We start from the raw sequence: 24311 nt of genomic DNA, 5'->3' as shown, positions 1-24311 counted from the left end.
CTTGCACAGTAACAGAGCAGTCATCGTCCTCCTCCGGTGACCAGTCACCGCCCGGCAGCGATGGAAAGGGATTCGTCTTCCGACGAAGAAGAGGAGCTCATCCATCAGAAGCAGGGGAATGCCCCAAGGTCTCCCTCTTCCTTCCACTTCCAATCCCTCACTTCGCGAATCACTTCCAACTTCAACTTCAACTTCAAATTCCCTTTTCAGAAGAGATACCTCTTCGCCATTCTCCCTCTCTTCGCAATCCTCCTCTACTATCTCCTCCCCGATTCCCACTCCCTCTTCTCCCTCTCCTCCGTCAACCTCAATCTCCGCCATGATCAACCCGAGGAATCTCAATTGCGCGCCCTTTACCTTTTGCGCCAACAGCAATCAGGGCTTCTCCACGCTCTCAATTCCACTTCCCAGACGCACATTCTCAAATCCCTTCTCTCCAACCAGATTTCCCTCAACTCACAGATTCAACACCTTCTTCTCAGTCCCTACACCACTGCTACCTCTCTCCATTTTCGGAACGCCGCCTGTGGAACAGTGGATCAGAAGCTGCTAGAAAGGAGGACCATGGAGTGGAAGCCCAAGGCTAATAAATTTTTGGTTGCAGTCTGCGTCTCCGGCCAGATGTCTAACCATCTGATGTGCTTGCAGAAGCACATGTTCTTCGCGGCTCTCCTTAACCGGGTTCTGGTTATTCCCAGCTCCAAGGTGGATTATGAGTACGAGAGAGTGTTGGATGTGGAGCACATGAATAGATGCGCTGGAGGTAAAGTCAAAGCGGTGATCTCCTTCCAAGAGTTTTCTAGCATGAAGAAGAATGGCATGCACGAGGGTAAATTCTTGTGTTATTTTTCGCTGCCTCGACCGTGTTATCTGGATGACGAGCATTTGAGGAAGTTGAAATCGTTGGGGCTGTTGTCCACGAATAAGCCTGCGGCTGCATGGGATGAAGATGCAAGGAAGCCCAGAAAGAGGAGCGTGGAAGAGGTTGTGTCAAGGTTTTCACGGGAGGAAAAGGAGGATGTTTTAGTCATTGGGGATGTGTTGTATGCAGATGTGGAGGAAGAATGGGTGACACAAGCAGGTGGCCCACTGGCTCACCGATGCAAGACTCTGATTCAACCCAACCGTCTCATTTTCCTCACCGCTCAGCGTTTTATCCAAACCTTCCTCGGCAGGAACTTCCTTGCATTGCATTTTCGAAGACACGACTTCTTGAACTTCTGGTAGCTACGTCGCCTCGCCTCCTTAATCACCATCTATCATGACAACGCAATTGAGTGAATAATTGTGTGCGATGTGATTGTGATTGTTACGTGTGATGATCCGTTTTGTTTCTTGTTTACAGTAATGGTAAAAAACCAAGTTGCTTTTATCCTATTCCTCAAGCAGCAGCTTGTATCTTGCGTGTAGTTGAAAGAGCCAATGCACCCCTCATTTATCTCTCTACAGACGCCGCAGAGAGTGAAATTCGGCTTCTTCAGTCACTGCTTGTGCTAGAGGGCCGGCACGTTCCACTTGTCAAACGCCCACCTCGGAATTCAGCAGAAAAATGGGACGCTTTGTTGTACAGGCATCATATTGAAGGAGACCCTCAGGTCAGAATACAATGCATTATATGTCAATGCCATTCATTACTTTCTTTTCTTCCTACCGCTTTTCAAATTGGGTCAATATTATTTCTAATTTTATGACTTATCCATTCATTTTGCGGCATCCCTTCATTGTTTAGTTTGTACCCTTATGTGCAAAAATTTATGATTTTTTATTATTCATACGCTCTTTCAGATCATTATGACCGCCATTTTATGAGTTTGTTTGTTTTTATGAAATCCTATAGTTCTCCTGTCATTCATTCAAGCCTAACATCCTGCTTTCACAGCGAAATGAGATACTTCCCATGTATAGTTTTTCTTTTCTTCATGTTTTTTGTGCGATTGTGCTGTGAATTTCGTAAGACAAGTGAGAAGTCTTTAGTGGTGCGGTGTGCACCTTGTAAATTCCTCTGCTAAATTGCCTTGTGGACATTGCTATTCTTAAGGTGGAAGCTATGTTGGACAAGACTATATGTGCCATGTCTAGTGTATTCATTGGAGCATCCGGTTCAACTTTCACCCAAGACATTCGACGGCTGAGAAAGGACTGGGGATCCGCATCATTGTGCGATGAGTACCTTTGCCAAGGTGAGGAGCCAAATGTAGTAGCGGAGATTGAATGAGAATGACAAATAACTCTGATCTTTATCCTGCAAACATTTGACTTTGAGTAGGATTTTGTCAATATATGTTGTAGAGTTTGCCATTTCACTTGTAACTTTTACTGGTTTATATATATATTCTACCACACAATAAGTACAGCTTTGTCCTGAATTTGTTCCCATGTGTATAACTCTTCTTCCCTATCCCAAACTCATCCCAATTCTTTTTGGTGACAAATGAGTGAAAATAGATGTAGTTCGGTTGAAAAGAAATTAAAAAGAAAGAAAATAAAAATGAAGATTTTTTATTGAAAAAAAAATAAAAAATAACCACAATTGATTATATTGGCATCATAATTAATTGTGTTTTAATTTTCAAACGCAATCCTTGGTAACATAATTAATTCTGTATATGCCTTTACTTTCAAATGCAATTTTTCTATTCTTGACGATATAACTAATTATGTTGCATCTTTTCTCAACTTTTTTGCATTTTTCTTCTCATTCTTGTATTGAAAATTTCTTTTATTTAATCTTGATTTTCTTTTCGTTCTTTCCTCTCAAGAAGAAAAAGTTAAATTGCATAAACTAGGAAACCTTTCATTATTTGCAGTTGTTATTAACAGAATATTGAAGGCACCAATCTAACCTGAGCTTAAAATTTGTAACTGTAGAAATTATATGAGAAATAAAGGACATAGATCACCCGGTGTCTAACTTAAAGAAAAGGGAGAATAATATAACTACATCTGCTTGGGAGCCATTGTAGTAAAACAAGGGAATTTAGATCTCCCGTAGAGCTGCTTCATCACTTCCTCGTTGGGATCCTCCAAGATCACTACTGCTAAATGTTCGCTTGCTCATGTTAGCTCGCTGCACTAATCGCACCAGTGCTTGAACCACTTCTGACATTGGTGGTCGGAATTCAGGCTCCGGCTGCCCCAAAAAGAAAAATAAACACATTAACATTATACTCTTTCCACCTCAATTTCTCAACAGCAGAAGCAGTTAAGGATGGAGAAAAACTCTCCCAAAAGCATCCAATTCATATATACAAAATCAGTATACCTGCACGCAAAGGGCGATAACATCGGCAAATCGAGAAAGGGACTTAACAGGATATAGCCCCTTCAATGCAGGATCAACCATTTTACTCAATGCATCAATATCATGGAGTTGAGGTGTTGCCCATCGAACCAAAGACTGCTCAGATCTTGGCCTTGAGCTGTTACAGAATGTTTTCACAATCAGGACTCATAGAGTAACATATATGTGATCTGTGTATAATTTGAAATGGTGCAGAGTATTGCTAAATAACGAGAACAAACCAAGAATTCATAATCTGAAATTATGTTAAGACATCTATTTATTTACATTAATATTTCAATTGTTTTACTTTATGCAATATATATCTATCAAATGTAGAAAACTGTCAAGATAAATGTGTGACAATCATTCACCTATCAAATGGCTTCCGTCCACTGAGAAGTTCCAACATGACAACCCCAAAGCTGTAGACATCACTTTGCAAAGTATACTGACCAGACAACGCAACTTCAGGTGCATCATATCCAGATCCAACATTATGACTCAATATCTGAATTTGAGACCAAAAGTTAGAATAATAATTTTATTGGGTTTGGTGTCACTGGGTAAAAGGAAAAACCAGTTTTTGGCTAGAAGCAGAAGCAGAGTATATTGTGGGCTTGAACCCTTGATGTACAAAGTTTACCTAGGGCTTAATTGCCCTTTTGGCCCTTAAATTTACAATTGAGAAATTTCAGTTCTCCAGATCCCAAATGTGTAAATTAGATCCTTGAGGTATTTTTAGTCTCTTATTAAGTTCTAATTGTGTCAACCAGATCTTCCAAATATTACAAGTCTGTGATTTTAGTTCTTCAAACATGTCATATGTAAATGTAACGTCAACAAATTCACAAATTCAACTGACGGAGAAACAAAGATTGCACAATTGCAGTATCTAAGATTCACAATTGGAACCCGCGGGATTAAAATGGCACAATTCCAAAGTTGGGAGACCCAATTTGTAGAATTAAAACTCAAGAGACTAAAATTGCACAATTGTGATACTTAGAGGATCAAATATGCAATTAAGCCCTTTACCTTTAGATTTAGAAATTTGACAAAAAAAATAACATTGCACTTTTATTATTCTGTGCTAATAAGCTGAACTGATTCAACTTTACAAGTAACTGCATTCACAATATGAAAATTATTGGTGTACTTATGTTCATATATGACCGCTAAAATATATTATAACCACAAGCTTGTCCAAGCTAGTCCCACTGGTAATTCAGAAAATAAATTACCAATCATTTGTTTTCTAAAATGTACACTATACATATTTGGAAGCATCCACAACAAACGGTGAAATTCGAATTGACAAATTGATAATGATCAGCATAGCCTAAAAATATGTTCAAAACTAGCCACAAAAATATTGAAACCATGCTGGCCAAACACAATCACGTTCGCTTATAAAAATCTAAGTTCCAAAGATTTATAACATCACCTGGTCCGCGTTTGGAATATAGCTTGCCAATCCACTATCTGAAAGATGAGGATTAAGCTCTGCATCAAGTAATATGTTGGCTGACTTAATATTCTTATGAACAACTGATGGAGAACTAACTTCATGTAGGTACCTACAATTTTTTTTGGAGAAAGTCTGGTCATTGAGTCTTAAGGATAAAATATTGAGATTTATGCTTGATGTCCAACCACATGTTGCCACACAAAAATCAGGGGAAAAGAAAACTTGAATTGTAAGCAAAATGCTTACTTCCTCAAAGTGGCACTTTCCCATCTACTGATATTGCACTGATTTTCAAGGTGATAGTGGATAAAAAATAAACTCAATTCCTATTTTGTAGGCCAAACTAATCTTCCAGTGTTTATATTTCCAAGTATGAACATTACATAAAGTATTAATCCAGAGTTCTAACGAATTTTTATTTGGATAAAAGAGCACGCTAGAACCTCAATTTCAGTTTTAAATCAGTCAAGGCCATAAAGGTCAGGTCAGCATGCAATTTAGGTAGAATGCCAAACAAAATAAATAAAACAGAAAGATAGTAAAGAAAGGAGGAGCTGATAAATATGGCAAAAAAATTATTGAAATATTGTTTAAGAATTGACTCAAAAAAAATGCAGTATAATATAAGGACCTTACAATACCATTCGTCCACAATTAACTTACTCTAAAGCACGTGCAGTACCGAGAGCAATCTTGACACGGGAATTCCATATCAATGGTTTACTATATTCGTCTGATAGGTGAAGGAAGTCATGCAGTGATCCATTTTTATGAAATTCGTAGACCAAGAGGTGTTGTCCATACTCTGAGCAATAACCTACAAGCTCTGTCACATTTGGATGATGCAAAATGGAGATGTTTGAAATTATTTCTATAAAATCATCTGACAAATCATTGGAAAGGACAGATGAATCTATCTTCTTCACTGCAAGAACCTACAACATAATTATAAATAAAAAAAGGTCAATCATTAACACCTTTTGGTCCAGTGTAGAAAATTTCATGGCATTTAATGGGATATTAGCTATATCTGTGGCGTTTACATGGCCATGACTTCTAGGCATCTTTGCATTTTTTCTATTTTTGGTTAGGGGAGGGAAATGTTGGAGAGGCAGTGACGGGAGACATTAACAGAATCTTGTGTAATATAAGAAAGGCATGCATCTGTGCGCTTGTGCATAGATAATAACACAGATTTGATCCTCTTCCAGGAATATTAAATGTTAGACAATAATCTGGATATACTAACCCTTGTCATTGGAATCAGACAGTCAAATTAGTGTAATAAAGGTTAAGAAATACCTCTCCATCATCAAATTGAGCACGGTACACACGCCCAAATGACCCCTCGCCAACAAGGTGATCCACATTGAAGCTACCAGTAGCAATCTGCAGGTCAGCTATAGAGTATGATTTCACATTTGCAGGAGCTGTTACAGTCTTCTTCACAATTGTGGGCTTCTTGGAGAATTCTTCATCATCAAATGATTTATGTCGATCAATAGGCGGGGGTTTAAGATTTATTGAGGCGGAAGAATCAAATGTCTTCAAGTCAGATACAGAGGATGTTTGCTCAGACTTCTCTTCTGCATTATGGCACATATAATATGCCAAATTTTAAATTGCAAACTTTAATTTGGTAATAACCAGATTACTAAAGAGAAAAGGACATACCAGCAGTATATAACAGCAAATAAAGGACAAGTTGGTCTTGTTCTTGAATTGTAAAGTTTGGTAATATCATAATAAATTTATCTAGTAGCAGCTAAAAGATGCATGGCATGGTGTCAAGCCATGCACCTGTTCCAGGGAAAAAAGTGCTAAAGTAACTGCTACTATCTTGTTTTGCAGAACAAATTATCCACTACTAGGAAGTGAAAATATAATATGTATTAGGTGACTAGCTCTGGAACACAGGACGACCTCTGAAATACAGAAAACTGAGAATATGTTCACAAAGGAAAAGAACCAGAAAAGCGTAACAAATAAGGATGGCCTCGTCATTAAAGAAAAAATATCCTGAAATAGTATGCAAGATGCATACCATGCACTCCATTTGAAGGAAGTGGAGCAAAGGACTGATCGTCCAGCTTTTCTAAATCTGAAGATGTCTTCTTGGATTTTCTCCTTGCCAGAAAGAATGCTACTATTGCCCCAACGACTATGACAGAGATTACAATTCCAGCTATAGCACCACCTCCTATACCAGACTTTTTGCCCCCATCAACTGAGCTGCTGCTACTGCCAACATCTGACGAGGTGGTGCTTCCCCCTCCAGACTTGTGTTTGTGGCTTTTAGGAACGGGAGGCGTCCCAGGAGGAGGCGGGGGTGCAGATCCAGAGCTCCATCCATTACCACCGCTCCTGACATTAGATTTTTCTAATATTAGAGTTCTACAGAAATTTATGATGAAAATCTGATTCCAAGTTACCAAATTGCTGATAATGGGAAATGCTTACTGTAGGTTTATGTTCTTCAACTGTTCCGGTATCCATCCAGTAAAATTATTGTTTTCCACATTCCTGAGAACAATTTAAGACAATAAATACAATAGGCTTCAAGTTTTTCTTTTTGGAAATATAGGAAAGGATATTCCAGCTATGTCAAATGATACAACAGAGACGCACAGATTATCCAGAGGAAGATTAGCAAGGACATCAATAGGGCCTGTAAACTGATTGTTTTGCAGATTCCTGCTCAGATATAAACAAATTAACTAAGAATGCAATCAATAAAATGTAATGTAATACAGAAAACATCAACAGTCAGTATTTTTACATGGTTGTTATGTGTGAAAGTGAGCTCATAGTCTGAGGGAGGTCACCTGTTAGAGAATTGAAAGACAGATCCCTGTAACAAGGAAAAAATATTAGCCCACTTGGCTCACAATTGGTTTTTACTACCAAGGACCAAAAGTAGCCGCATGTAAATAATGAAATTAACAAAACCATATGACATGAAACATATTTCAACAGCACATATGTATGTCTTCTTTTCACATGCAAAACGTCTTGAAATGCAATCAGAAAGAAATAATATTGTAAAACTATTTAGATGCATAATAGTAATTCATCTAAAAAATCATCATTAAAACACGCATGAGATGAAAATGATCAACACTTTATAGAAAGGTAATAATAACTTGATAGCCATTTAGACTACTGTTTTATGCAGCTGAAGGATAAGACAAATTCTCACAATGTGGAGAGGGTAGAAAGATTAAGAAAGTTAACAGCCAGTCCTTGCTGGAGCTGATTGTGACCAAGATTCCTGCATAAAAAAATTAAAAATTATTCCAGGTGTTTGTTGTGGTGGTTGATACAGTACAGCTATGATAAATTTACAACAAGAAAATAACATACAGGTCTGTAAGAGCGGTCAAGTTTGAAATAGAGTAAGGCACTGTCCCTGTGATGTTATTATAAGCAAGATTTCTGCACACAAAGCACTAAGAACGTCAAAAATCGTATCATAAATAATGTACACTGAAGAGTAAGAACCCCATATAAATTGAAACATACAATCGCTGCACATATGGAGGGAGTTGGTATGGTATGCTGCCGCCAAGACTATTGCTACTCATGTCTCTACAAAAGTTTATAAGGTCACACAATAATAGCAATGCATATATGAAAGGGAAGAGACCATTAATCTTACAGGCTGGTCAAAGATGTCAAGACTTGTAATCCGTAAGGCAACGACCCAGTTAGTCCAAGATTAGATAACTTACTGAGAAGTCACAAACAATAGTCATTAAAAATAAGCAATAAAGCCTAAAGGTAATGATCAAGTCATATAAAGTAAAGAGGAGAGTGGGACTATACATCTCTGTAACACGGTTGCCTGCGCAAGTAATGCCTTTCCAAGATTGTCCACATGGATCATCACCATTAGCAGGCCAACCAAGCTGGGATGGTGAGTTCATATTTTGAAACAAAAATCTCACAGCAGAAGCTGCAGCAAACATTCAAAAAATAAAAATATTCAGCAAACGCAGACATGTATTATGGATTTTCATTATCTAATAGGCTATGGCCTCACCTCACCATCATCCATTTACATATTTCAAGGTATAGATTTCTCTCTAGGAAAAATTAGTCCATTATGATAGAATCCTTGAATATACTACTCCTAAACAAAAGTGAATAATTTGGAACTTAGCCTTGAATACAGATTTAGAAAATGTTTTCTGACAATTAATTGGATATTCATGTTATTGGCTATAAAAGTTGCAAGTTTATAAACATCAAAGAATGAAAATTAAAAAGAAACCAACTTTCGCTAAGGATTCTCAAAATGGTACATCACAATTTCTTGGGTGGAAGTATATGGATAGGAGATTAATAATTGTTTTTGCGTGCATAGATGTTAGTTAAAATAGCATCACCAAATATTAGGGCACCTGAAGAAAAACCATTCAAAAAAATTATATCAGAGGGCTAGTACAAAAACAAAGATATTTCAAGGATCATAATGCACCCTTACAAGTTCGTATTTGGGGATGTTAATGAGATTCAACATCATCACATGTTCAACAAGCAAACATTCTAGACATTCTGAAGGGTCACAAAGCAGAGCAGATTGCTTGTTGAGGATTTAATGGTGTTGTGGATAACACAAGACAAATAAAGAAGTGTACAGGATTAAACTAGACACGAACTATATGATACAGAAAAGAGTAAAAACAAGCTATTTAAAGAAACCTTAAATAGAAAGCTAAACCCTACCAGATTTTATGTTAGTGATTTGCAAATAAGAAGTTAGAATGGCCTAGTAGTCCAATGCAGTAGTTGGTTTATTTTCATCACTTTGTATGAACTACCTCAAATCCCATTTTGAAACACGGAAGATCCAAAATGAGCTATTTAAGAGATGAGAATAAAGAAGTCCTCATACAACATTGACAAGAATTTTGGAATTAAGCACAGGTGAAGTTAACACATTTCCACGCTACTGCTCATGCTATTAAAGCATTTATCCTCACGGGACAAGGGCTTGCTGAGAGCTACTATAAAGGATGGTTCCGAAGTCCAGGAGTGCAGCTGCAGCTTAGAGGGCTTGCGACAAACTAAAGATAACTCACATGCTCCAGTGCTTTGTAAAGATTACCATTATGTCCTTCTTATCTCTTAGAATTTTTAGCTTTGTTTAATTGCGTAAAATAACACAGAGGATTTACTTGCAAATCAAACACAACACAAATGTTAAAGATAAGAAGTCAACGGAAGGGGATGAAAGAGGAAAGACCAAGAGTGTCGGCAAACTATAAAACACACACAAAAACAACTCATACAGCATTAAAATATCAGAAAGGGGTTACTAAAACAAGCAGCTCATTTTTCTCAGACTCCGAATGTGTGTGCACTACTACGTAAAATCCTTGGCATTTGAGCCATAGTTGGTGAAAGTTGAACAGGGAGGTAGAGGAAAAAAAATTGAAAATTTCCCTTATAAAAAAGTTGAAGGGTTGGAGCTATATACACGGAAAAGAAAAGGCCAAAGGCCATGGAAAGAAGTGAGACCTCCATCAATAACCGAATAATGCAGAAGACTCTATGAGAGAACTCTGATATTGATTATGAATTATTTAGCACTTAGCAGAACATATACCTTAAAAATGACGCAAAGCAAGGTAACCAATTACAAAATAGTAAGAACCGACAATCAAGTACACAGAACATATAGTTCATAATGGAAAGGAAAAAAAAAATCATTTGCTGAGGCCATTGGCATGCAACGCAAGAGATACCTCAGAGAAAGACAACAAACTGTCTAAAACAGTAACAATCAGGATAATAGAACTGATGTGTATGAGCCACTCAATAGATCAGGTACAAAGCTTCTCATTGTTTCAGCAGAAAGGAAAACTAAAAACTCCAAACAAATTGTTTGGACGGTGCAGAGCAAATAAGTGAAATGGGGAAGAGAGCAAGTTTTTGCAAGAAAGCACAATGCAAAAAGCAACAAACAGAGAGAGTGAAATGAAGTGAAAGAAGAGACTAACCATCATTTGGATCTGTGGAGACAGCATCACCATTGGGCATCCAACAAAGAATGCAGGTAGTGATGCACAGCAACAACCTTCGAAACTCCACCATCTCACAAAATTCTTCCTACCCAGAAAAGCTGAAGGGGTTTTCAGTCACCCCTTTTCAGCAAGTTCTAATCTTTTTCTCTAATTATTTTATGGGTCTATGCTAATGCTGTTCCCCATAGCCAAGTAAAGCTGGCCAGCACGAATTGCCAAAAGAATCCAAAGCCATGGAAATTTTATTTACTTTATCACAGTTACAGTGCCTCTCACAGTATCTGTATACATAAAAATAAATTGATGCTCAATAATAGTACCTCACTCTTACTACAAATAATAATGATTTTCCCTTCGAAGTTGTGAAGAGTAAGTAAATAAGAAAAAAATTGTGAAGCTTGGTTCTTCTGGATTTTTCTGTGCTGGATTTTTCTTTCAAGACAATTTAGGTAGCTTTCACAATACAGGGACATGAATGAAAGACACGTTTCTGCAATAATATTTATTTTCTTTTATGTATTTATTACGACTGTATATACGTATTGGTTAATGGTATATGGACTTTCATGCCAACGGCTATCACAAACCTGAACAAGGAAACTCAAAGAAACCAATTACTTGAAATCACGTCATGCAAAAATTAATAAATTACTAAAAAGAAACCACAAAACATTCATCTTTGTCCAATTTTAATGGTACAATTAATTATTTTTTTCTCATTATAGAATAATAGTGGAAAAAGACGTTTGAACTAATGCCACCTATGTTTTTTGGAGTAATAATGAGGGTTCAATAATTTCTCAGATGTTGTGATTCAGAGTGAGTAACATCTTTAATTTTTAATTTTTATATACTTTATTATTTTTTAATATTATTGTTTAATTATGATGTAACATAATTCTTTTTCATGATGTAACATATTTTAATTATTACTATAGAACATCATATATCATGATGCCGTTCCAAAAAGTAAAATTTATAAAAAATAAAATTTAGCAAAATAAAGTAATTAATAAAGATTAAAGTGTCTTGGTTTTCTCCTTCTCTGACTTTTACTACACACGGACCAATAATTTAATAAAATATATCAATAATGTTACGGTTTAAAGTATTGTAATTATGAATATCAATAAATTTATTATACACAAAAGTTTTATTACTAAATTATTATACGAAGTATATTTATGCTATCTTCTGTTAATATAAGAGTATTTTGATGGACGTTGATATAAAGTATTTTTTAATTAATATTATTAAAATTATTTAATTGTTAAAGTTATTTAAGAGTTATTGTATGATTATTTATCAGTTAATTTTTGTCAAGGTCTTTTAAAATATCACGATTTTTTTTATCTCAATTAGATTTTTAATTGTTGCATGTAGTATTTTTTTTCATTAATATTTGCAAGGTTGAAATTTTAATTTTTATATTTAGTGATAATTGAAATACTATATTAAAATAATAAAATTACAATTAATATTTAAATTATTTATTTAAGTAAAATATTTAAAAAATTAAGCAACTGAAATAAAAGTATTTTAATGTATTTGAGTTTCCTAAAAATTATAACATTCTCCATCAAACTATTAGGTACAAACTTTTTCATAAAATCTTATGGAGAGAAAAACAAGAAAAGAAAAAAGTAATTGCTACACAAGTTAAAATTAACTAATAGAAAGATAAAAAAAAAATAGAGAAATTACAATAAGAAAACTTGAATAAATTAGTGTACATATGACTAGTTTTTATTTATGAAAAAACTTGTTTCACTGATTTTCCTTAAATTTCCTACTGATAAGATGTTCCAATTATGCTAATTATGTCCTGAATTATATGATATGTGTAGAAGTAAAGTTAGAAAATATTAGGGTTTTTTTTTTCTTTTGCTGTCTTATTGGTGTTTGGAACATTTATGTTATATGAGATATTTGAGTGATTGATGTTTGGTGATTCTTGTTTAACGATTTGTCCAAATTTGAAAAACGTTGTGTTTTGTTCAGGTTTTTTGGCTTCTATATCCTCATCGCAGGGTTAGTTTGATGGGTTAGGCGCTTGGGTGTTTGGTTTATTTTTGTTTGTTGACGTTTGTTGGCAAAGACTGAGTTTAGTTGTTAGAATTTTGTGTCTTGTCTTGAGAATGTGTTCCTTTGGAAGGTTGATGTAATTGTATATTAATGTACTTTTGTATCTTGTTATGGTATGTTAATGTGACTAATGTGTTATAATGTCAGTGGCATCCCCAACTGGTTGGGGGATAAAAAACTTGTGTTGGAATTATTTGTATAAGGGTTAGGGCACCCCTGAAGTTCCCATTTTATTTTATTTATTCTTTGTTGATAAAAAAAAAACTAGAATTCATTTTGCAATTTTTACATAGTATTTTTATGTTTCAATTCATTGTCTACCAACAAATTGTTTTTAAACAATTTACAGAACTCAATAATTTTGCAACATTTTCTATTCTAGTATGTTAATATAGTCATATATCGTTTAGGAGTCGAGTTCAATCACAATTTATATACTTCTTCCTCTTCTAACCTACCAAAGCGTCTTTTAAGAACAAAACTGTGACGGAAGACCAATCTCCAAAGTGAACAATACCTCAGATACGGTGATTTACAATATTGATTTTATTCAATAATAAATGTTGTTATCTGTTTAATGACTAATTATTTGAAATCCCCTCATTTATGCTGATACGGAATCAAATCCCTTAAAATATGATATTAATAGACAATCTATTAGTACGTAAACAATCCAGACATCCCTTAACTAGACAGAGTCCATGACACTACATCTTCATTTAAGACAAAAATAAAAAAATAGTTTAACATAACAACATGTAACAACACTTAAAACTCCTCATCTCATCTAATAACTTCAAATAACATTCACAGAAAAAAAAAATTACATTATCCATTAAATACCACAACCTATTAATGTTATTGAGATTAACAACAGTTCTAATATAACAATCAATATTTATGGAGAAAAATGATTAATATAACTCCTTTTACATTTTAAACCACTCATAAATCTATATTAAAATGATATTTTTAATATTAGTGACTATATGCTCCTGTGATGTGAGCATATTCATTTAGAGTGGCCTAACCGAATAATCACTCCAAATCATAATTTTGTCATATTGTTTAATCCATATTGTAATCTTAGACCATAAACAAAGGAAATGCGATATAAAATTAAGACATGATATATTTTTTTAATTAATCTTTTGGTTAAAGAACATCTAGTGTTAAATAGACAAGTATTAAAATATAATATGCTCCATGTCTCCCGAATAACGCTAAGAAGTCCTGTAACCACTATCTTTAATTTTCTTTTTTACAAAATGGATTATAATTTATTTTAAATCACTATTTTTAATTATTTAAAGAAAAGTTATATGAATTTTTTTGGTAGCGTGAGAGCTACAGTGAGTGGGTGTCACGGGTTAGTAGAAGACGACATACGAGAATGCAATAATACAAAACAAAGTTTGTCCCAACTTCGTTAAACTTAACGGCAGTCACATATTCGGTAAAAAAAAAATTGGTATTTAAGAAAACAGCCACGGGTGATAATAAAACAAAAGAGAATAAATAAATATAATTATTGCGCAATTATTAATTGACTCACGAGGTTGGTTATATTTTAAAAAAAAAAATTCTGTTTGTATTATCTAATATATATTGAAAATTACGTTCTCCTTCTTTTTATTAAGTCTTAATATTAACTTAAATTAATAATAAATACTAATTATTTAAAATTTCTAGATATCATATGGTATATCAGATTCGGCCATGATACTATAAATTGATTTATTTTGAATAATTTGGTCACAATGGCATACATAAATGGTGAAACGGAATATTCCCTAACATCATTCTAAGAAATAGTTCCCACAATTTCAAGATAAAACACAGAGTAGAAGAACAACCTGAACCTGAAGAACATGAAGAAGAACTAAGGAAGTAAAAAATTAGGTTTAGTTTATGCATAAGATCCATTGTGGGAAAGATACACTAAATGCTCCTTATGACATGAGACGGCTACAAAATTGGAGGAAGTGGAAGATGAAAAACTTTTGGAGAAACAGAAATAAGCAATAAAGGTAGAAGGTGTTCATGCATGCATGCATCAGACTGTATGAGCTGCTTGGATGGCATTCGGATGTAAGTTTTTGAGTCTCACAACTGACTCAACATGTCCTCTCAGAGTGTGCAACTCCCCCAGCCTGCAAAGTTTGATGCATTTTCAGAGTTAAAATAGCTTTGTATAACACAAGTGGTGGTGGTGGAGGATCGGGGATGTGTCTTAAATGGTGTGTTCGTGTCGTATTCGTATCCGTGTTGTATCAATGTCTGTGTGAGTGTTGCTACGTAGAATGGTGTGAGAAAAGTACCTGGCTATTTCAGCACGTCGGCTGGCCTGTTCAGCTAAGATAGAAGAGCGCCTTCCATTGACCTCCAGACCTGCCATGAGATGCAGTCCTTGTAGAGTCCTCTGAGAAAGAACCCACTTTGCAGCTCTATCTTCTTTTCCATAGTCTTTCTTAGATGTAAAAGCAGTCTGTTCAACACAAACAACAAATGTAAGCTAAGCTGCACATTAATATGCAATCACAGTTTTTTTGGAAAAATGATGTTTTCACAAAATCACAGTTGTGAATATATCATTAACTCAGTTTTTGTGAGTTTGTGAGTTACCTTTCTTTCAAATATGAGTTTCCAGGCATCTCCACTCAAGGCATAACGAACTGTGAACTTAATGATGTCCAAGGGTATATAGAAGATTACACTGTATAACCATATAATACCAGCCCATTCCCATCCAATTCCGCTAATCTTAGCAAAACTCATATTTGCATACACACCAATTAAGGTCGCCACCTAATCAATGCATACATCACATTCTTCAACAACCACTATTTATGTGTTCAAAAAATTAAACTTCCTTACACTTGCAGGCATGCAATATTACCAGTTGAGCTATTACAAAGGCGCACATCAGCAGCACACCGGGTCTCTCTAGAAATGACCATCCAAAGCTACGAGTAACAAAGATTAGAGCCTGGCTAATGATGCTAACTTGCAGATATACAGCTGATGAAACTTTCTCGCTGTCACTAGCCAAGGAGGTTACATGGAAGTAGGTCTGCAACAACACTTTTTTAGCTTAAATATGTTTTTTGAGTCAAATGCCATTTTCATTTGAGGTCTAAATACACGAGCTGAAAGAGAGGCAGAGACTTTTGTACCTCAAAGAAAGTGGTCTCAACTATTGCCCAATAGAATAGGACTGTAACCAAAGCAAGATAAGTTCCAATCACTACTCCTGTTGCAAATATCTCTGGTAGCTTCCAACTGTCAGGTGTGGGGGATGGCTTCACTCTGTCTTTAGATATAGTCATGATGGTACCTAATTCAAAACTAAAATATTAAGATTACAAATCTTACATATCACTACCATGTCTAATGTCTGTGATTATTTGTTCAATCCTACCTTGTAAAAACTTGTGTTATCCCTTTGTTAAGTTATGTCAGTCTCAAAGTAAAACTTTTTCTGTTAAAAAAACTTCTGTTATTTACTTAATTGAAGATTATTTGTTTTCTGAGATTTTATACCCTAAGATTCTATAGTGAAGCTAGAATTGTATATCTTTGGAACATTTACACTCTTGAATGTGAATTTTTTTTTGTGGGATGCTCTAAAACCGGGGATGGAAAAATGATTAGAAGTGTTACCATCATTTAGTATTGCAATGATCAAGACCATGAAGGGTGGAAAATCATACTCCCAAATTAATGCCAGGAGAGTAAAACCAAGCTGCAAAAGGGTTTGGTTTGATAAGTTGGATGCACGTCCAAAGGGACTTTCATGTTTAGGTAGAAGTTCATGAATAGAGAAAAACATAATCTATAAAAATGACTTTGAAATTGGGAGTAGGAACTTTTCTTACCACTATCCTTATGGTGATGGAGACTGCATATATCTGCATTAAAGAAAGCAATCAAATAAATATTATCATGAAAAACACTGAGTTATTGCTGATTGAGACATTTATAATGACTGGTGGTTTGACCAATCTAGATTTCAGTGAAACACTTTGACTATTTTCTTCTAGCTTTTAGGAGTCTTGCTTTCTTGTTGAGGCTACATAATGTATAAAAAATGAAAGGAGAAGTTTTCTATGATAATGCAGAGAAGAGGAATACTACACACTCAACTGTATAATTTTTCATTCTTTGGAATATAGCTCTGCTAGTTAACACAGCACTAATAATGACACTTAAGCCAGGCTCGGTTAAGACCAAATCAGCAGCACTTCTTGCAGCATCTGTAGCGTCTGACACAGCTATTCCGATATCTGCTTTCTTCAATGCTGGGGCATCATTTACTCCATCCCCAGTCATCCCAACAACATGTTGCTTTTCTTGTAAAATTTTCACTATTTCATACTTGTGTTCTGAAAGTATGCATTGCAACATTGATAAAACAATTGTTAAACATACTTGGTGAAATAGCAACATTTACGAAAATGATAGGTAACGACATATAGGAGATATCCATCCAAAAGATTTGAATAAGAACAAAAACTGGTGTTAAGCACTTCAGACTAGAAATTTTCAGGCTTAAATCACTCTATTTTTATGGTAAATTTGAAATAGTGCAAGCCATAGGCTAATTGGAACAACTCATGTCTGACTAGTAAATTATAGGAGGCTGAAAGGTTTAAGAAAAGTGATCAATTATGCAAGATTTTGTACCCAGAAGACTCATGATGTTGATCTATTAAAACAATATTTCATCATTCTCTTGTGTTGTGAGATGTCTGAAAAGCATATCATTTCTATTTATAGTTATTTATTATACAGAATGAAAGGAAGCAGTAGTGATATGTATATATTATAAGCAACTAATTTTCTTAAATATGAAATCCATATACCAGGATAAACACCAGCAAAGCCATCTGCCATTTCAACGAGCTCATCTACAGGGAGAGCTTCATGCTCTTCTTTTTCACGCCCTAACAAAGACGAAGAAGGGTACATGTTTGTTCCCATGCCAAGTCTTCGGCCTGTCTCCTTTGCAATTGCTAATTGATCACCTACAATGCATTGACGTGTAAACTGGATCATTTGACCTTAAACATTTCAAATGTGCATATACACAAAAAATTAATGACTTATTCAACCACTTTTATTGGAAGATATATAAATTTTCTTTTTTTGGGCGAGTTGCAGGCAAGTTCCAATATAGAGAAAATATAGTGAGTTAAAAGGATTGATGATTTACTGGAGCAGGTTTGGTGAAGTTTGATCCCAACAATATTCTCCCATTGATATTTCCTTTACTATACTTCCTTTATATAATTGTAGCTACACATTGATCCTTTGATTCTATAAACCTTGAATATCATTGTGAACTTTTGTATTAATGTGAATATTGAGCAATTTGATTAGAATTAGACAAAATATCTTATATCAAGCAGTACCCCTTATCATTGCAACAACTACCACCACATTATGGTCTTTTGTTATATTTGATTATATGCTTCCTTTGAAATTTCATGCTTACCTGTAATCATCTTAACACAGACTCCAAGGTTAAGTGCTCTTCGGATGGTCTCAGCACTATCATGTCTTGGTGGATCAAATAAAGGCAACAATCCACAAAAAGTCCAAGGACCTCCAGGGCTATCCTTGGATTTTTCAGGAACTTCCTGAAAGAGTTATGACTTATCTAAGACAAAATAATAATTGACATTCTAAAATTGTTCAAGTAATAATTAACATGTTTTGAAAATTTCTATTAGTAAGCAGCATTGACATCTTTTTTCTTCTTTTAATTATCCTTTTATCAGGAAAGGAACAAAGAAGGGTATCATGTTGATAACCTGATAAGCAACTGCAAGAGATCGCAATCCCCTCTCAGCAAATTTGTCTATTATATTGTGCACTCTTTTGGCAATTTGGTCTTTCTCTTGACACAACTCTAGAATCTGGTATGCAGTAAACAGCCAGAAAACACTGAAGTTTTGTTAAAGGCATTCCCATGATTGCAAAAAAAAATTCTCTCCACCCTTTGGATGAGGGTCCATTGAGAAAAACTTTGCATTAGATTTGAAGTAAAACTAGGAGACATTAGGCAATAAGAAAAGGCTATTCACCACCTTTAAAAAATTTTGATACCTGTTCCGGAGCTCCTTTACTGGCCCTATAAAAATTGCCATCAGAATCAATATACGTTATAGCTGTACGTTTATCTACAGGATTGAATGGTAGAAAATGAACTTCAGTGATGTTTGCACGTGCCTGTAGAGAAAAAGAAGGAATTCGTTTTCTTTTATCATAATGAACATTTGGAGAGTTTCTGTATTAAAGTAACATTGGGTCTCTTTACCTCCTTTGGATCAGCTAGCATATTAACTACGGCAGTATCAATGGCATCCTGGTTTTCCAGTCTAGCTGCTCTGGCTGCTAGTAGAACAACCGTATCTTTGTCCATATTTCTATTAAAAACCTGTTCAACATTCAAAAAGAAACTCTAAGAAGGACAATACCTCCTAGCAGTCCTCTGAACAATTCAGAATAAGAAAGTTTGTTCAAGAAAATAGTTGGTAGTAAAAGTTTTCAACTCTTAGGAATTCTTTGCATCTCAATATTTTTAATCTTTGTGAAAAAAGATCATGTTTTTTGAATAGCGAATTGAGGGTGTGGAAGGACCAAATAATATGTTCAATTGAAGTAGTGCCAAATGGTAACTAAGAATTAGGACACGTTACATCATGATTAGTGAAGAATGAAATGCTTCAAAACTCAGTATAAGCTATCCAAACATGCATGAAGTTTCAAACTCTTATGTGAAAAAGTTGCTAATCATATAGTTTTTTTAGTGACTTGATCAAACTGCATTGTAGTTGTACTCGTTACGAACACATTGGATTCTATATTCTTAGGCAATTATTTAGAAATTGAATTCTGATAAAGCATGTGAAAATATTATTTTGAATTAACAATATAGATAATATACTTTTATGTCATTTTTAAGTACCTACCTCAATAAGGTTTTTATCAACAGTCAGACGATTCAGTGTTAGAGTTCCAGTTTTGTCACTGCAGAGCACATCCATGCCTGCCATTTCTTCAATTGCTGTCATTCTTTTTGTGATAGCTCCCTTACAAATAAAGTAAAAATACAGAAAGAGCATAGTCAGCAGCATAAAGATTTGTTGTATCGTTTTGAACTGAATTTAGAGTTTAGGATTTAGGGTTTGTCAAACTTTAAACTAGGATTATTGTTAATGCAGACAAAATCTTAGTTTCTTCCAATCTTAATTTGATTCTAGTTAAGAGCTAAAGAGTTGGACCTGCTGAGAAAGACGGTGAGAGCCAATTGCAAGTGTTACAGATAAGACTGTTGGCATAGCGATGGGTATTCCTCCAATTAGGAGAACGAGAAGATTGTTGATCCCATCCCTGTATGATCTATGCTCCACTGGGAACATTATAATTATTTCAAAAATAATCCCTATAGCTATAGAGCAAATGCAGAAGTTACCAATTGAGGTGAGGACCTGAAAAAGGTAAGAAAACAGATATGGTCTGAAATTTGACTGATTGATCAAACACTTGCAAACTATATTTTGCATTGAAATGAATTTCCATATAAAACAAATGCTTTAATCTCAATGTATACTTCTTCACTCCTTTTTGCTAGTGTTATCACAAGTTAAGCATCACCACAATCCTTAAAAGCATGCACTGGTGTAGAAAGACTTAAAAACGGACTATTTTCACTGTAAAACAGCAATTTTCTAGCCGTCTTTAATGTACATGTAGTCTTATGTCCAATAAAGAAGAAGGCGACACAAAGAGGGTGGTTATAATAAAAGTCGTCATTATAAGCTATACATATTCAAACAAAAAGGGCGACTATAGTAAAAGTTGTCCTCTTACACCTTCCTTATGTATGATAAAAGCGGCTACGGTGAAAGCGGCTATGATACGCATTCAAACTTCTAGCTCTTTGTAAACAGCTTGGCTTGGCTATATTTGTTATTAATATAACCATGCCAATAGAGTTGAAAGTTTTCCAAAGTTACCTTCTGAAAATGTCCAACAACTTCAGTACTGTCAACTAGGTATGCTGCCTTTCCAAAAAAGGAGTGAACTCCTGTTGCTATCACTACAGCCTCAATCTCTCCATGTTTACATGTTGAACCAGAAAAGACCTCGTCACCAGTTCTTTTTGTGACAGGTAGAGATTCTCCAGTAAGGGCTGACTGCATAAAACAAAACCAAGACATCACATGAACTCTGTTTCTTCATCAATTATACCAGTTTATGTTATGAGAAGGTATATTACGAAATTACTAAATAGAAAAAAAAATTATACATTAGATGTAGAATGTTTATTTATTTCATAACAAAGGGTTACCTGATCAATTTTTAGAGGATCCCCTTCTAGCAACCGAGCATCAGCTGGAACTATATCTCCCAATTTTATGCTTATTATATCTCCAGGTACTAAAATAGCTGCATCTTGCTCTTGCCACTGCCCATCTCTGAGAACCTGAACAAAGATATTAGGGACTAATTTGTGTATGTAAGGAATCTTGAAAACAAGGTATTGTAGCATTACAATTTACAAGCATTAAGCAATATAGTAACATACTACTAGAGTAATTTCAATTTTTTAAGGAGATATGTTCAGTCTGCATGCCATAGGTGATGAGTTCCAAGGTGAATATCATCCACAAAGAAACATACCCTTGTTTTTGGAGCTAAACGAGCCATTAATGCTGCTGCAGCATTACCTGCATTATTTTCTTCTATAAAACTAATAGTTGAGTTTATTACCAGTAGGCATATAATCCCTATAAAGTCTTGCCAATCAGGACCTTCCCCCTGAAAATGTATCTCAAAGTAAGGAACCAAGAAGTGGAAATACAAACCAAAAACAGAATGCTGAAGGAAAAGACAAAAGAACATATAATATATTGAAGAACAATATTATTGCATTCTCTACTCACTCCACCATTAGCAAGGACAATCGCCATCAATGCTGCTGCTTCCATAACCCATGATAAAGGATTCCACATAAAACCAAGAAATTTCAATATTTTATTATCCTGCAGCAGAATTTGAGGACAAAGTTAGGGATAGAAATTCTTTAAGTGGATGCAAACATGCTAACTGCATATAGGGCCTGGCAACAAAATGAAATGCCTCTTTGCCTTTCAAAATAAATTACCACAATGCAGTGTAGAACAGATGAAAACACTTTTAAACAAATTTAAATGGAGAACTTAAACAAAATCCAAATATCTAATTATGTAAATAATATGTTATTTGAGATTCAAAGGGAGACAATATCTATGTAAATGTGAGTGGATTATTAGTGTCAAGACATAAAAGTCATCTTCTTTATAATACTCAACATTTAAAACATTTGAGGTAAGAAAAAGTTCCCATAATGAGCTAAAGACATTACTATCATTATCAACAACAAAATATTTTTGTTCTTTGTCGAGAAGAAGTACTAAACTAAATCACTATTGTCCATGTATAGCCATAAGCATCCCTACTCCAACTTGCCTAACTCTTCTACTTTCAACTGATTGATATAGGAAGTGTTAGGTGAACACTTACTTTAGTGCTAATTCAATAAGTTTGCCATATAAGAGCTTTTGTTACAAATTTGTAAGAAAATCGATAAAATAAACTAAACAGAGCTCATTTTGATAAATTTCACCAAGAAACTTGGCAAAGTAAGCTATAAGGAACTCACAATTTATAAGGTTCAAAATCTCGGTGAACAAACTACTTTAACATATATATCTTGGTATGATAAACACAATGCTTTAACAAAGTAATTGAATGGCCAAATCTGTCCTGATTCACATACTCTATATGATGAATTTATGAAAATAAGATATTTATAAGTATGTTCTTACTTTCTTCTCTTCAAGTTTGTTTGGGCCAAATATCTCTATTCGAGCTTCTGCATCGTCAGATGAAAGTCCTCTATGTGATGTTCTCAACTGTTCAAATACTTCTTCTAATGGTATACGCTCCTGATCAAAACAACAATGCAATTTACAGTAAACACTGAAGTTGAAATTAAAATAATAAAAGTTTATTTCATTTGATAAGATATTTTTAATTTAAATCACAAAAATGTAATTTCTTTTTATTAATCTTACCAAATCAATGCCATCTCGGTTGAAATTCTCAGGATCAAGCAACGGTTTATCCAGTTCCTCAGCCATGTTGTTGCTGCAGATTATACATGCAGCAGTTAACCAGTTGTAATTGTAACAATTGGTCCAAATCAGAATTGTATCTCTTGAGAAAAATATGCAGCATCAAACCATGCAAAAAAGTAAACTTGAATAAATTTTAGTGTAGTAATGACAATGGTTGTTTAAGCCTAACTCAACCTTACAAAATCCGGTTTGTAAGAGCTCTTATTAGAATAGTCTCAGCTTATAAGGTCAGCTTTCTACTCAGTTATATACTATGAAATATTATTATCTCTAGTCGATGTGAGATCTCTAACACACTTGCCCCATGCCGAAACTGCCAACTCGTGCGTGAGACTAAGTGATCTGATAACTGCCCAACAGCGGAGCGGGTGATGGCCTGATAAACTCAACAAACTCTCGATATAATAGACTCTAAATTGCTCTGATAGCATAATAAATCCATGATCAAAGATACAAGAGAAAAGAGGAAGAAGAACATGAACTAAATTGGTGGCGAAAGTTTAAAAACTATTATTATTCATATACTCGTACCTGCATGCAAGCAGTTTTATTTATAGAGATACAGAACAAGATATGGGCCGTAACAGATGAGGCAGCCCAAAGAGAAAATAAAACACAAAAGTATGAGTCACTCATTGCATCACTACCTAAGTTGACAGAGTAATTATGAATTATACACTGTACACTCTGGTCGGAACAGTAGTAGTAGGATGAGACATGATGAGGTATTAATGAATGTTTTGTGATGAAATACTTACTTGGAAGAAAAGTGAAAGAGGGAACTGAGCTAGGTAGTGAGAAGAAGCAGAGTGGAAGTAAAATAGAGAGAGACACATTCCATTTGATTACATTACATTAATAATGAAAGTATTGCTAAGAATGTTAGTATGTTAGTTGCATGCTGCTGACTGTTGGTTGGCAGTTGCTGAAGAGTAAGCAAGCAACGATGCAATGCCACTTTCCAACAGATTCCACAAAGAGATCAAACAAACAGTGACAGTTGGGTTGGGTTGTCTTGTCTTGTCTTGTCTTCAGCCACCTTTCAAAACCTAACTTTCTATCCTTCCCCATTCAACTCTTGTTTTCATTTACTTCTCCCTAATTTCAACTTTTCCATTGCATACATCATCACCTCTTCTATACTCTCTCATCTGCAACAACTGCAAACATATGTATATCACCATTCTCGGACATCGTCTAATTTATCATCGTCTACTACATTTCTATTACTATAATTATAAGGAAATACAGAAAGA

At 34.7% G+C, this 24311-nt stretch overlaps 3 protein-coding genes across 5 annotated transcripts; 1 reads left to right on the top strand and 2 right to left on the bottom strand.

Annotated features, from left to right (window-relative positions):
* Positions 1-29: 29 nt before the first annotated feature.
* LOC150027753 (O-fucosyltransferase 36-like) lies at positions 30-2366 on the top strand. Its single transcript, XM_090302261.1, has 3 exons — positions 30-1223; positions 1346-1595; positions 2039-2366. Exons 1-3 carry the CDS (start codon positions 61-63, stop codon positions 2213-2215), a joined length of 1590 nt encoding a protein of 529 aa, XP_090158387.1. The 5' UTR covers positions 30-60; the 3' UTR covers positions 2216-2366.
* Positions 2367-2773: 407 nt separating this feature from the next.
* On the bottom strand, positions 2774-11369 carry LOC150027752 (protein STRUBBELIG-RECEPTOR FAMILY 6-like). Its single transcript, XM_090302254.1, has 16 exons — positions 10757-11369; positions 8577-8706; positions 8410-8481; positions 8274-8339; positions 8115-8186; positions 7951-8022; positions 7531-7602; positions 7380-7445; positions 7212-7274; positions 6796-7115; positions 6054-6337; positions 5415-5686; positions 4728-4860; positions 3655-3791; positions 3263-3419; positions 2774-3130 (listed from the first exon to the last, which is right to left on the bottom strand). Exons 1-16 carry the CDS (start codon positions 10848-10850, stop codon positions 2978-2980), a joined length of 2163 nt encoding a protein of 720 aa, XP_090158380.1. The 5' UTR covers positions 10851-11369; the 3' UTR covers positions 2774-2977.
* A 3216-nt stretch (positions 11370-14585) lies between these two features.
* Positions 14586-23941, bottom strand: LOC150027751 (ATPase 10, plasma membrane-type-like). 3 transcript variants are annotated; one of them, XM_090302249.1, is made up of 22 exons: positions 23814-23941; positions 22993-23065; positions 22744-22863; positions 21820-21918; positions 21557-21694; positions 21225-21359; positions 20890-21069; positions 20155-20361; positions 19843-19962; positions 19188-19307; positions 18977-19099; positions 18682-18786; positions 18363-18507; positions 17731-17892; positions 17012-17250; positions 16744-16776; positions 16529-16610; positions 16042-16202; positions 15765-15938; positions 15491-15673; positions 15187-15353; positions 14586-15018 (listed from the first exon to the last, which is right to left on the bottom strand). In XM_090302249.1, exons 2-22 carry the CDS (start codon positions 23056-23058, stop codon positions 14922-14924), a joined length of 2856 nt encoding a protein of 951 aa, XP_090158375.1. In that variant the 5' UTR covers positions 23059-23065; positions 23814-23941; the 3' UTR covers positions 14586-14921. The 3 variants fall into 3 exon arrangements, with proteins under 3 accessions (XP_090158375.1, XP_090158376.1, XP_090158377.1); XM_090302250.1 differs by lacking the exon at positions 23814-23941 and adding an exon at positions 23703-23796; XM_090302251.1 differs by lacking the exons at positions 20890-21069; positions 21225-21359; positions 21557-21694; ... (2 more) ...; positions 22993-23065; positions 23814-23941 and having other exon boundaries at positions 18682-18814; positions 20155-20263.
* Positions 23942-24311: the final 370 nt, after the last annotated feature.

Source organism: Phaseolus vulgaris, chromosome 5 (genome assembly GCF_051622355.1).
Source record: "Phaseolus vulgaris cultivar YP4 chromosome 5, ASM5162235v1, whole genome shotgun sequence".
Lineage (NCBI taxonomy): Eukaryota > Viridiplantae > Streptophyta > Magnoliopsida > Fabales > Fabaceae > Phaseolus > Phaseolus vulgaris.
The sequence above is the reverse complement of the archived record's forward strand: the minus strand, read 5'-3'. Positions and strand labels throughout refer to the sequence as shown.

Bases quoted from the DNA above. Each gene is read 5' to 3' on its own strand.
- LOC150027753 (XM_090302261.1), top strand. From the start codon at position 61: ATGGAAAGGGATTCGTCTTCCGACGAAGAAGAGGAGCTCATCCATCAG. The intron at 1,224-1,345 runs GTAGCTACGTCG...TCTTGTTTACAG, and splicing joins CACGACTTCTTGAACTTCTG to TAATGGTAAAAAACCAAGTT. The intron at 1,596-2,038 runs GTCAGAATACAA...GCTATTCTTAAG, and splicing joins ATATTGAAGGAGACCCTCAG to GTGGAAGCTATGTTGGACAA.
- LOC150027752 (XM_090302254.1), bottom strand. From the start codon at position 10,850: ATGGTGGAGTTTCGAAGGTTGTTGCTGTGCATCACTACCTGCATTCTT. The intron at 7,116-7,211 runs GTAAGCATTTCC...ATCTAATGTCAG, and splicing joins TTGAAGAACATAAACCTACA to GAGCGGTGGTAATGGATGGA. The intron at 5,687-6,053 runs GTATTTCTTAAC...ATTATGTTGTAG, and splicing joins CTCAATTTGATGATGGAGAG to GTTCTTGCAGTGAAGAAGAT.
- LOC150027751 (XM_090302249.1), bottom strand. From the start codon at position 23,058: ATGGCTGAGGAACTGGATAAACCGTTGCTTGATCCTGAGAATTTCAAC. The intron at 19,100-19,187 runs GTAAAGAGACCC...TTTTCTCTACAG, and splicing joins TGCTAGCTGATCCAAAGGAG to GCACGTGCAAACATCACTGA. The intron at 18,508-18,681 runs GTTATCAACATG...TAACTCTTTCAG, and splicing joins CTCTTGCAGTTGCTTATCAG to GAAGTTCCTGAAAAATCCAA.